Here is a 13,878-nt window from a genome sequence, read left to right on the forward strand (position 1 = left end):
ACTGTCATGTTAAACAGAAGACGTCAAAAATGTCCTGAGATAAAGAATAAGCCAGCAGGTGCCTGTACTTCTCGTTATTAGATGCACAGTGATACAAGAAGAGCCTTGCATTCAGTGACGTCCAACAGCAGCTCCTTCAAATGCAAACAGCATCCCTGCATTAGAGCCAAGTGGTCTGCAAATGGCAAAGTGGTGCAGCCTGAGAGCAGAGCAAACACGATTTCTCATTCAAAGGCGACAACAGTTGTGTTCAGTGGCACAGACTGGAGGGGAAAAGAGCATGCTCAGACAGAGAGTAAATGCTACAGAGGCAAAAGGGGTTTTCCCCTCAGACTGTCTGAGCAGACAGAGAAGCTGCTGATATGAGATTTTAAATCAATTAGGGAATATTTTGGGGGAAGAATGTATTCGAATATAACAACACAATAAGAGTGGTGGACATAATTTGATAATTTCACATGATTTTGCACATGTTGGCAGAAAGAAACTTACATTAATAAAAAAAAATATATTTCTGAGGGATACCGTGATTTTTTTAAATGAATTTATTTATTTATTTTTAAATCACCAAGGCCCAGCAGGAGTGAGGTACACAAAATATGCACTCAAAAAAAAAAAACAATATATACAGCAGCTATCCTCCCTTGCCAAAATATTGAAGAGATACATAAGATGATATAAAGTTACTCAGCAGCAGACACGGAGGATGAGAGTTGTGAACCGAACATGGCTGGCAACAAATCTACAAAGTCTGCATTCCCAAAACATGCTCATGCTAATATTATGAAATATTTATTACACAATATAACTGACTTATAGCTTACTCAATTATATTGTGTAATAAATATTTCAGAAATTATTAGAAGTGGCTATTTTCCAAGTTACTGTGCTTTCACACCCCAGTGTTTACTTGAGTTACAGTTGCTTTGAGAGCTTTTTTAATGTACACATATATCCTTTCATCAGCCTTAAAATGCATCCCTTCTCGACCGAGATGCTGCAGATTCACCTCATCTGCACAAACAAAATGATGTCCTTTAATATTCAACATTACAGACATGCTGAATGCAGTTTACTGATGCCACTTTGCAAGATTTACATTCTGTTTTGTTTGTCACTGCTATTTCAGCCACCATGGCCTTTCTGTACAGATGTATGCAAATCCATCCAATACCTGCCAGTAAAACCTCTTAAAGTCCTATGAGTCTGGGTAGCTTTGGAAAAGGATTTCTGTGCCTCTGCATCAGTAAGTTGAAAAAAAGAATACATCAGTAGTACAGCAGTGGGGACCATTAGTCTCTGCAGAGGGCAGGCAGACTGGTCGCTCAGCAGGGCCTTTAGTAAAGCGAGGTCAGCCTTCAAACAGGTTCCAGAGAGCGCCTGAGGATGAATGTGGACTAATATGCAGACTACACAAGAGATGACAACAAAGGCACTACAAAGCAGCAAGCTGTGAAACTGAAAATACCAAAAATAAAGTTATTCTTAGGCCAGGATAAATGTATCCCCAGAGTATCAGTGGATGAGATATTATTAAAAATTTAATTGTCTAATTTCTACCAATATGGATTCTGCACCCTGGTCAGGATTCAAGATCTGAATGAATCAAACTAGTGCTGAAACAATTAGAAGATTATTCAATTAGTCGATTGACAGAAAATCGAAAAAATTTGTTGGGTCTCTATATGAAAAGTATAATGAGAGAACTTCTGTTATGAATTGGATAGGAGTTGGGGGAGTCAGAGTTGGTGCCAGGACATCGTCGGAGACTTACATTGGCTCCAAGTTTCATGGACAAGGGATTTTATTCACCACCCATCCTACTGCAAAAGAAAATTGGCTCATAACTCCGTTCCTATTAAAAAAAACAAATTGGTCTCGGCAAAAGCTCCATCTCATACTAATAAACCAAGTACAGTTGTGTGTCTTTGGGACTGTTTGTGCCAAGAAGCATAAAGCTGGCTTTTGTAGCCATAATCTGACCAGAGCAGCCTCATGGCAACACTCATCAACATTACAAGCAATGGTTAAGGCCAAGTTATAGTAAACCGGATAAAAGTAGGTTTTTACATAAATATAGAAGTTTCATAACTGCCATTTTACATTATTTGGCTTTCTGAGGTTCAACAACACAAGCCAGCAGACCTTGCAGTTCAACAACTCTGATGCTACAGCAACAGGGATGATTTTCCCCAGACAGACTTAACATTAACCTTAAACACCTTGGTGGTGGAACAGTGGAACACACATGTTCCACTGAACATCAACTTGATTATTTTACATTTGACTTTGCATATATTTGTCATACTACCATATACATACATCAGAAAAATATTTTTAATTAATACTGTGATATTAATTTTAACCATATTTCCCAGCCCCAACAAGATCTACTCACTGAGCCCCATGGGAAAGAGTTTCATTCTTCGCTACACAGAACCACAAGTTCAAAATATCCTCCAAAGAAAATCTCATTTTTATGCCATAAAACAACAACAAAACACACAAGTCTGTTTTTGTCCCACCTCCTTCATGTTGATATTGGCTCTCATGGCTAGCCGGGACTCCATCTTGGCACGACCCTGCCACAGAAAGCTGCTTTTACCAGCATTCAGCCAGCCTTGTATGGTAGCATTGTCTGTATGCTAAACATGGCCTCAGACCGCAGGCTCTCCCCGGAAAACTATCGGCCCTTTGACCGTAACAAAACAACACTGCCCTGATTCCTGGCAAATCTGGGATCACAATGCAGAAAGTTTACCATTCCATTTAATGATAATTAGCCTGACATCGCTGATAATGTTGTACACTGTGGCTCACGAGTGCTGAAGTTTGCGCCGATAAACACTATACTGTAAGTCAGTGTTCTGCTGTGTTTTTAGTGAAGCTCAGGTCAGACTATCACTCCTCCAGCAGACAAGCAAAACAGCGTCTCTGAAAGCACTGACAGAGGAGAAGGCCGGGCTCCATTTTTCCACAGAATACAGTTTTAGAATAGAAACAGACAATTAAATGCTTGTCTGCTGCTTTTAAAAAGGTAGTTGGAGGGGGCGCCCTGTTAGCTCACCTGGTAGAGCGCGTACCACGTATCAAGGCTGAGTCCTTACTGCAGCAGCCTGGGTTTGAATCCAGCCTGCGCCCTTTGCTGCATATCATCCCCTCTCTCTTCCAAGCCTTTCCTGTCTCTCTCACTATCACATCAAATAAAGCAGAAATGCCAAAAAATAATTTAAAATTTTAAAAATGTAGTTGGAAAAGAAGACAGGGACTTATAGGGACGTTTGGCCCTGCGGTCAGTGGTAAAGCAGTGCCCAGCAACTAACTCGAGCTTTAAGGGCCAGTAAGTATGGGAGTATGCCTAATACCTAATTTACATAGGAACTGCAGGCTTCAGGGCCATGCAAATAGGGTTGCAACTAACGGTTTATGTCATTATCAATAAATTGGTCTTTTTTAAAAAAAATAAGCAATTAACTTAAGTTTACAAAATGTCAGAGTAGTGAAACATGGCCATTCTAATTTTCCAGAGCCCAAGATAATGTTCCAAATAGTTTTTATTTGTCTGACCAACAGGCCATACAGACCAAGGATATTCAGTTTACAGTGATATAAAACAAAGAAAAGCAACAAATCTGCACACAAACAAATTTGCCTGAACGATTAATCCATCATCAAAATTGTTGTCAATCAAAAAAAGAACTGATCGACTAATCCAGTACCCAGGCCTTTTCTGTTTCCTGTCTGTTCTATCCAAAATCTGTTCATCTTTACATTACATAGCATTAGGCAGACTTCAGTAGCGTTATAAACCAAATCCCTTTAGGTTTTATAACTGTTTTAGACTAAGTAAGCAACTGGACGTTGACACTTTAAGGCTCTGGGACCCTGTGATGGGCATTAGTCCTCATTTTCTAACAATTAAATGACTCAAAAAATTATTGATAGATGAATCAGTGATGAAAATAATCATTGATAGCAGTCCTTAACCTCCACTCCACTTCACTTGAACCCAGGACTTTCAACAACTAAGCCTGTTAGCCAGGATGCAGCTGGTTGCCGGTGATGATTTCCCACTGTGATAGACTGTTTCAATTAATACTTGAGTGCAACGGGCTCCAAGCTCTTAACCACAACCAAGACAAGCTATTTCATCCAGAGAGCACTCAACCCTGCCATTCTGAAACATTAGAAGCTCAGCAGTCATTCAGCCTCCATTTTACCTGTTCAGATATGCTCAGCTGTGCTAATGTGCAAATAGTTCCAGCTTCAGTTTCCTTGACCACGACCGATTTCTGAGGATGCATAAGACAGCAGGCCTCCTACTAGCTCTGCTTTACGACCTAACAGGCTGGCAATAAGCTGAGACAGCAAGACAGAAAATATCAAAAATGATTTTTTTTTTTTTTTTTTTTTTTTAAAGGGAAAAAAATGCCCTGGATCTCCAGGGCACACCCTGATGTCCACATTTTAGCTGCACAGACATGCTAGCTCATCACAATGTTGGAACAAGATCAGCTTGCTAACAACCAAAAAAGAAGGAAAGCAGAAGTATAACATTACTGTTTGAGCTCAAATTAAAACCAAGGAAAATTAATTAGTTGTTTTTTTTAATGAAATGCTTGTTTATGTTATCTTGGCAGGATATGCAGAAGGGCGCAATCCTATATAAACTGGCCAATCATCATTGATTTTGTGTGAAGTGAAGCTGTCATCAAGTGCTGCAAGACAATTTTCCTCACCAGAACATCACTAATACAAACTCCAGTAATGAGAAGTGACACTTTAATGGGCTCAGAGAATGAGATGTGCAGCACTGATTGTCTTATTATTCTTATTAATTGACTTTTGACACCTTTTGAATTGCATACTGCATTTGCCATTACACAGTATGTAGTGTCATTATCCTTTGTTTAAATCAGGGTGAGCACCTACACAGAAAGCTAGATGTGCACAGAAAGCGAGTGAGTGAGAACGGATTTGTTATTGATTTTATCAAGTGGTCACCTTCCTCCCACCTCTCAGATGTTTCCACCAGTTTAACCAACAGCACCAACATTGATGCCTCAGCTGTAAAAACTCAGAGTGCTTTCAGTATGTGTGCATGTAAATTTCCCATACTTTGACCCTGAGCTGCTGTTGTCTTGTTGTTAGTGGATTACAGTTATAGGAACACTTCAGTGGGTCAAACACCAGCCAGTCCTTTGGTTCAGTGCTAGCCTCCTGTATTTACAGTCATGTAAAGCTGGACAACACAAAACAGTCTCACTGACAGGCCTGATAAAACCACATTTAAACCTGTTTGGACTGTACCCTCATCTATACTCCCTGCTGAGATCTCCAGCAGCTACCACCTCTGTTCTTGTTCAGCAGAGGGGACACTGCCAACTCATCGTCCTCACAAATACAAGGTTAGGTGAGGATAACTGGAAATAAATACCTGGCTGGGTTGTATGCAAGCATAGAGAGTCAAATAATATGGTTTGAGTGATGCATGAATGTGGATTAATGCCAATATGATTAGCAAATCAGTTGGTCGGTTGTTAGAAGAAAAAAAAACAACAACCATTTTTTGGTGTAAAAATGCCAAACATTCTCTGGCGACAGCTTCTTAAAAATTGGGATTTGCTGCCTTTCTCTATTTTTTGTCATTTTAAATTCAACACATTTGGGTTGAAGGCTGTTGCTCAGACAAAACAAGCAATTAGATGATTTCTTCTTGGCCTCTGGGAAATTGCATTGGGAATTATTTTCTGATATTTTATCATTAAAACATGTATAAAAAAAAGAAAATAATCCTTCATTTCAACCCTGCTATGGTTAAAAAAAAAATAATTCTAGTCAACCCTTGTTGACATGTGATCATAAGTCAAGCAGCACCTTAAAATTCAGTGATGTGTACAAAAATGGGGTGCTATCACTTGGTTTGGTAACAGATTTGGGTGACTGATTGACAAGATGGTGACACTAATGAAGATTAAAGGCATAGAGGCTCAATACTGCTCAACTACAAGCCACATACACCTTATCATAATCGTCCACATTACATACTTGCACTATTCAGTATCTTTAAAAACATGTACTTCATTTGAACCAGGAGAACTGTGTCCTGATGGTAGCGTTAGTAGCAATAGTAGTAGTAGTAGAAACGTTAGTAGAGCCGGTCTTTAAATGCCTCAGCTGTGCACTGCTCGGCATCTTGACTAGCAGGCTGTGAGTTAGCAAATATTTGGCACATAGCAAAACAGACGTAGGCTACATACACCACCTATCTCAGTGATAAAAGCAGCTTTATTCTGCCCGTGTGTTCACCGTACCTGAATCGCCCTCCGCAGTGCTGGCATTGGTCCCCAACCCAGCCGGGAAAGCATACACAGATGCCAGTAGCGGCGTTGCACTGCCCGTTCATACATGGTTTGTCGCATTCCTTCGCCTCGGTTAAGCCAGGCAGCCCGGAGAGCAGCCCGATAACCGAGAGCAGGAGCGCGGTCGTCAGCATCAGCAGGCTCCGGCCCCGGCCAGAGCCCGAGCAGGCCTGCCGTGTCGCCCCGTACATTCTCTCACAAAAGATGGCTGCTTGAGGCAGAAAATCCGCTGCTTCGGGGATAGCGACTCAACGAGCTGCCCGTTGATCTGGTTCCGTTTATCGGACCTAAGGTACGGTTTCTCCGGAGATAACGTTTAGTGTCTTCGCTGGTTACTTGGTTTACATCTTTCCAGTAGTCCCGTTTCCCAGCGCCGCACCAAGCCGCATATTGACATCCAGAAGTGACGTTATGGCAACGGAAATGCGCAACCGGGGGGGAGGAAGAGACGCGCAGGGCTTTAAACTTTTATTTTGAAAACAGAGAGCAGAAATCTCGCCCCTTTATAAGCTAGCTTGTTAGCTTCTTTTTCACAAAATGATCGGTTATTCTGTAAAGATGAAACATGATACTGGGATTTTCTGTCCATATTCTAAGCAAAGTTAACTGGCTATCTTCTATCTGAAGACATTTGTATATAAAGAAAGATATAAATATTATTTTATTAGCATTTAAACTACCTCCCATGATGGTTTAACGGGAGCAGTAAGGTTAGTTGTTGAATGCTAATAAAATTGCAATAGTTTGACTAAATAATCACAACTAAAGGTCCACTTACTCGCTTTTTCTTGGGCTTTCAACCGTATCCTCTCAAGGAAAGTTGTCAACTGAGTAAATTAGTGGTGGACGACGTACTTAGACCTCTCACTTGAGTAAAAGTAATAATACCACAGTGTAAAAATACTCTGTTACAAGTAAAAGTCCTGCATTCAAAATTTTACTTAATCTTAAATTACAAAAGTATTAGCATCAAAATATACCAAAAGTAAAAGTACTCGTTACTTAGAATAATCACTGAATTAATTAGCGATGCATTAATGTGTAAGCATCACTAATGTTGCAGCTGATAAAATCCATAATAATACATCATAATGTATTAGTTGATTTATATTTTTATATTTATTATCTGAACCTGAAAAGTAACTAATGTCAAATAAATGTAGTGGAGTAAAAAGTACAATATTGGCTTCCAAAATGTTGTGGAGTAGAAGTGTAAAGTTGCATGAAATGGAAATACTCAAGTGACATACAAGAAAAATTGCACTCAAGTACAGTACTTGAGTAAATGTACCGGTTGATGAAGACCATGAGATGTGCTTGAAAGCTTTAAAAAAAAAAAGCTAGTGAGTGGACCTGGTGTTAAGATTATTTTGTCAACAAAAAGAAAGCTAATTTAGAAAAGAGGCAAGTCTTTGGCTCTTTTGAGAAATCAGCGAAGTGATGGTCTTCCTTTACATCAAAGATCAATATTTCAAAATATAATCTTCCAATAATGTTACTGTGGGGTCTTGTGCATCTCTACTTCAGCAACTTTATAGTGATATTAGAATCGAATCCTTCTCAGGTTTATTACAGTATTACTGCAGTTCATTTTCATTATGTAATCATTGCAAATGTGTTGTTCTGTTTCTTTTTTGATTCAGTGTCAGTGTTTGTGAAATGTACAAAAACACACGAATCAGTGGGCTGTGTAATCGTGTATTAAACTACTGTGTTTCTGTGCATCACAATGTGTTGTGTGCTGAATAAACACATAAATGACAAATATAATAAATATAGCCTACACATACAGTCATTTTGAATAGCACCAAACCAGGGTAAATTATTCATAGGACTGGGGTTTAAAAAAATAAACATTATTTTTATGGAAGTTTTAACTTTGGTGGTTGTTTGCCGAACGATGATCAGGTGATGAATATCAGAATGATCCAACTGCCCAACACCAATCAACAGACTGCACACCAAGGACACAAAACTGTACAAACGGTATAGAACAGTTTATTAAATTTAGACTTGTAAGAAGTCATCATATTCCAACGCGCTCCATCGCATGAAGCGCATTCATAATAACACCAACCCAAAAAGGATTGATCATGTCATTAAAACATAAATAAAGCAAATAAACATATTTACAATTCAACATGGACAGAGAATGGGGTTTGCGCACAAGAACACGCAACTAAATGTCCAGACAGGCATCAGAGATTGAGGGGGGGGGGGTCTTATTTTTCAACTGAACTATCCTCAGGAAAAGCTATCTGGACGGTACGAGTGGAAGGAGGATAAACCCAATTCAACAAAGCATGAAAAACATAATGTATAATTACATTTTCTTGGTTTGAGTGAAAAGAAGAAAATCTATAGAACCTCCAATAATACACTATTGTCAATAATGCTGTTTTCAGTCTTAATAGTATGAAGCTGACAAGCTATTTACTACTGTAGGTGATATAAGTTGTGAAAGTTTCCTTCTGTCTGGTTGTAAATCGTCCACAAACAAGTCTTTGTATCACAATTAAATCAGGAATTGATGTCTATAAAATGGAGGACAAAAAAGTTTCCAAATCCTTTCAGCTAATTTTGTGGCAAAGAAGGATTTACCCTGGATCCATTATTGAATTCCTTTGAAATATCTAACATTAATTCTACAAAAGGTGTTACATTGTCAACAAAGGACTTACTCTTAAGTAACTGTACCTACATACTGTCGTTCACAAAGCAACTTTTGTCTGGATTTGCGGCATGAGTTTTCACATTTCCCCCCTAACTTGAGGATATGTCATTATGGGACCAAATCTTCCAGTTTCCACCCTTATCATGGTGGGTGTACAGTCTGTTTTAAACTCTGAAGAGAGAATTGATAATTTTACAACAAGAATGGCTCATCTTCAGTGGGCTGAGTGGATGGATGAACAAACATCAGTTTGACTTCCTGTATCAGACTACAGTAATGAAAAAACCCTGCAGAATAATCAAAAAACTGCACTTATTTAAAAAAAAAAAGAAAGAAGAGAAGATCCTTAGAAAAGTACAATCATTGAAAGCACATTACAATTAGCAGTTTGTGTGTGTGTAGTTACAAATGGGTCATGTGACTCTCCCAGCACTTCTTATGTACATAAAACAATGCTTATGTGGATCACATGACCAACATCAGGTCCAGGTCCCCAGTAGACAATGTAGAGGGGATAAAACAGTATCATCTTCTTGACTAAATGCTATTTTTCCTGCATCATGGGAGAGCTGCAGACCTCAGTATTTGTGTTTGTCGTGCTTGGCCGGAAACACCAGCTGGATGGGGTTGGAGCACAGTAGCACAATTCCAAAAATGTGAGGTGAGTTATCAGTTACAGAAAAGTACACTTAACCAACTTCCAAATGGCACTCTGGTCCTGTGGGCTCTCCTCTGGTGCTCAAAGCAGGGCAAACCCATTTTACTTGGTACCCCACGCGTGAAAACAAACACTGAGAATAATTTGAAACAGCTAGAAGCGGTGACCACCATCATCTGTCTCTGGAGGTCACACTGTAACATTCAGCTATCCGTTAATGGCAGAGATCGTCTCTTCTTTGTTCCCACTCCCACAGTATATCACACTATCTTACAGTTGCCTCATGAAAAACCCATTTACAAGCAACAGCGCCTTACAATATGTACAGGATTGATCAAACATATCTTCTGAATTAACGAAAAAGATATAAACAGATTTTTTCCCTTCAATTATGTACACAGAGCAAAGAGGAGGTGTTGAAAAATGATTGAGCACCTCAGAGTCATTGTGTAAATTTACACACAGAAAAACTGCTTCCAAGTACTGGCTTTAAGATAACAAACTCACACTCACCTCTTCACTTTCCCATCAGGTACATGCAAAAAAGACATGAGCCAGAGGCTCAGCATTCATTCAGAGGGGGCCGCAGGCCCCTTTCTAAAGGCAAATCATATCTGATCAACTTCTCTATGCAATACATCACCTTCTCTCAATTAAAAAAAACATAGGAAAAAAGATGGTCTTTTTTGGTCTCCCAAATCAGGCATATTGGGTGTCAGAACACCAGTTAGTGCTCGTACCAGTGAGCAGTACTAGTCACTAGTAGATAGGATGATCAAGCATCAAAGGCCCCTTTGGAGTGTCCTCTTGGTTTTGATACCTGAGGTGTAGTGTGGGTGAGTGAACACTGGCTGAATGTAGGGCGCAAGCAGTGTGTTGTGACCAGACGGGGATCAAATCATATCTTAAACAGTTCTTTGCATGTCTGTCAATTATCTCAGAGTATCAGATGATTGAGTTTGTTGTTTAAGACAATCACAGGTAAACATTTCATAATCAATTAGTTATAATGTTCTGTGAATAACAGCTTAGTCTACACTGAGCTGACTGGTTGCAGTAAACACTGCCCATCTGATACTCAAAGCAATTTGAAATAACCACTAGGAATTATTTGCAAGTACCACTTGAGCCAAGTCTGGTCGTGAACATTACAGAACGGCTGTCGCTTTTAAAATATTCTTTCACTTGTAAGTGTGATTAAGATTGGGAACGTGGGGAGCATAATGGTGTGCGATTATGTAATGGCATGTGTATTTGCCAAGGAGAGCAACTGTGCAGGACTTAGCTTCGCTGCTCTAAAGCCACCGAGATAAATTCCCGCACATTCGTTGTACTTGACGTTTAAAGTGATTCTGTCTGAGGCAGTGTGTGATGGCATGGGGCTGAGGTGTTTATCTTGGGCGGCAGACCAGAAGGGGATGAAAGGGAAACAGGGATTGTGGCATGAGGGTTACATATTGCGTCATGGGATTTTCAGGTAGTCGATGTCTGGCGCGAGGGGCGTCCCATGGATGAGGCGCTGTAGGTGCGGGAGCGCTGCCTCACGGCAAGTCGGCAAGGCAGCTCTAGCTCCTGGAAGAGGGGAGTCCCTGTGATATCAGCTGCCTCAGGACGCTCGCCGGGGCTCCACGACAGCATGCTGCGCACCATACTCAGCTACACACAGAGAGAAAACAGTACAGCCATGTCTTTCAGAACACTCTCATGCTACAGAAATGCTACTGCTAATATTATCATCCATTAGTTCGATTGATTTGCTTTACTTAAAGCTCATGTAACACAGCAGAACCAGTACAAATTGTAATTTAAGAACTAAAATTACACACACAAGTCATATAATGAAATACTAAAAATTCAGCCACATACACACATATGGTACACAAAAACACACAGAAGCATGTAATCACCCACAGCCACACAATGTACAGGACATCTTAAAATAGAACAGTACACAACTAGTAAAGTGGGATACTGGGATAACAGGGTGAGGGTATTTCCAGTGTTGGAGAATCACAGATTATACTATGGGATTATGTTAATCTCATTACAAAGTAAACAGGTAAACAAGCTAATGTAACCAACCCCACACCAAACTGTAGGCTGGTGCCTGGTGTGGTACTAAAGAACATATTTAGTTGATTATTTGAACATATAGATCATTTGATTCTAAAGGGATTATGGATACTAATTATACTTACAAATCATGTTTATACAACTGTCTCAGATAATAATGCTGCTATTTATGTTTCAGTGTGTAAAATGATATTTGTTTATTTCACTTCATCTGTTGATTTAGGAGCAAAATAATCCAACTACATCTCCTAATTGGATTAGCTCAGCAGGTTTGACTCACCAAAAGGATAATGTAGGCGTTGACAGGTCATTTAAATCTCTGACAGACTACATAATGAGAATGAACGGTCAGAGCTCTGGATGTGTCCCACTTTGTTCATTTCCTAATTTTTTGTTTTTGTTGGTTTTCTTTTCTTGGTTCAGATGTAGTTTGTGTTTATAGCCACTAGATGGCACCAGACGGTCACTCACCTCCTGAACGTTGTTTTTGGAGAAAACCTCTGGGAAGCGCAGTGCTCTCACCTCTGTCAGTGTCTGGAAGAAATGATGTAAACACCTGTGAGTGGAGCTGTGCTAATGGCTAATCAGGCCCTTTGTTACTGAGACAAAGACATCCTGGTTGATCGCACACATGAGGGCAAAGAAAATCTACCATTTAAACTGACAACAATGATCATTCAAATGACAATAGTGATTATATAGTACAGTTTCCCAACAGAGTTTTCAGACAAAATAGAATAATTAACTGAATAAAAGAACAACAGATACACTTCCTCATTAGAAAGTCTCTCTCTTCTCCATCTTAAACTAATTGCAGCAGAAGGGATTCTTACTGAAGCCAAAAATGAGATCATATCACTTCTATTTTAACTATCTTTATAATTGGTGGTGGCCTGTCGGTTTTGGAAATGATCTGAAAATTTGAATTGCTTCACATTTTTTAATAGTTCAGCTAGGGTAAATATTGCTTACAACATAAATTCATTCGCAAAAACACACTTATATAATCTTCCGTTTCTTGACTGAATCTTTATTCACTCCCTTTTCTTTTTAAATGTAATGCTTCACAAAGCAATTTGTATCTTACACATAAAATATTGTGTATTATAAACAGGAAAGTACAAATACTGCCTCAATGGACTATAATAATCATTTTCTTGGCAGTTTTAAAAGCCGAGTTACAGAGTAATTTATTGCTGTATAACAACCCATTTAGGAATTAAAGGAGAGAGAAGATTAAGTAAACTTTAGACATGATTGTGTGCTCATGTTTTTGCTGACTCACCCTCACTCTTTCCATCTGGGTCCTGAAAGGATACAGCAGCTCAAACAGGATCAGACCCAGAGAGTAAATGTCCACTTTGTGAGAGTACGAGTTTCCAGACAGCTGCCAGGACAAAAAGGAAAGGATGGAATTCAGACACAAAGTCCCTATTTCAGAGGTAGGAGACCAACCTATCTTACTAGAGGAATTACATGGAGGAATTTTGATTTGATTTTGATTTTGAATCAGATCTTATCATAGTTTCTTTATTGTAGTTTCAGCTTATGTTTATTGTTCTGAAAAAAATCAAAACATTTCTGCAAATGAATTATTTTTTGTAAAATGTCTCCTGTAATGCGTCAGCTCACCTGTTCTGGGCTCATGTAGAGCTTGGTGCCAACCTGGCCCGTGTGTCGGGTCAGGAGTGGGGCAGGCGTCAGGGCGCTCGGCTCGTCCTCGTCCTCCTCCTGGTCCATGGCCGTCACCAGGCCAAAGTCTCCCACCTTCACCACGTCATCCATAGTAAAGAAAATGTTGGAGGGCTGGAGGACCAATGGTGAGAAGTTATGTAACATGCACCAAACATTAAACACATGAAGGCAGAGAGCATTACTAATGCACAAACCCAGCTAAACAGCTAATATCCCACTTCACATACACAAACACAGTAAATCACATCATATATGATGTTCAAACCAAAACCAGGCAGCTTTGCACTTTGGCAGGAAGAGATCATTTTTTAAGAGTGGGAAACTGTTTTTAAAGCAGATGTAGATAGCGGGTACATGTGTTTTTAGTCTCTATTTATTTGTATTTCACATTAGGATTACTTTAGCTTACTGTTAAA

General features: G+C 39.5%; 2 protein-coding genes across 4 annotated transcripts in view; both read right to left on the reverse strand.

Moving 5' to 3' along the window:
- The window catches only part of atrn (attractin), a 136,246-nt gene extending 129,443 nt beyond the window's left edge, over positions 1-6,803 (reverse strand). For all 3 annotated transcript variants that reach the window (XM_044167851.1, XM_044167852.1, XM_044167853.1), the window contains exon 1: positions 6,315-6,803. In XM_044167851.1, the coding sequence (XP_044023786.1) occupies positions 6,315-6,553 (239 nt within the window). In that variant the 5' untranslated portion in view covers positions 6,554-6,803. The remainder of the gene's footprint in view (positions 1-6,314) is intronic.
- A 1,541-nt stretch (positions 6,804-8,344) lies between these two features.
- eif2ak3 (eukaryotic translation initiation factor 2-alpha kinase 3) overlaps positions 8,345-13,878 on the reverse strand; it is a 33,256-nt gene continuing 27,722 nt past the window's right edge. Inside the window, exons 15-18 of the mRNA XM_044166231.1 lie at positions 13,400-13,573; positions 13,053-13,154; positions 12,239-12,301; positions 8,345-11,350 (exon numbers count right to left, since the gene is read on the reverse strand). Of these exons, the coding sequence (XP_044022166.1) occupies positions 11,168-11,350; positions 12,239-12,301; positions 13,053-13,154; positions 13,400-13,573 (522 nt within the window). The 3' untranslated portion in view covers positions 8,345-11,167. The remainder of the gene's footprint in view (positions 11,351-12,238; positions 12,302-13,052; positions 13,155-13,399; positions 13,574-13,878) is intronic.

Source organism: Siniperca chuatsi, linkage group LG15, assembly GCF_020085105.1.
Source record: "Siniperca chuatsi isolate FFG_IHB_CAS linkage group LG15, ASM2008510v1, whole genome shotgun sequence".
In the NCBI taxonomy this organism is placed as follows: Eukaryota; Metazoa; Chordata; class Actinopteri; order Centrarchiformes; family Sinipercidae; genus Siniperca; species Siniperca chuatsi.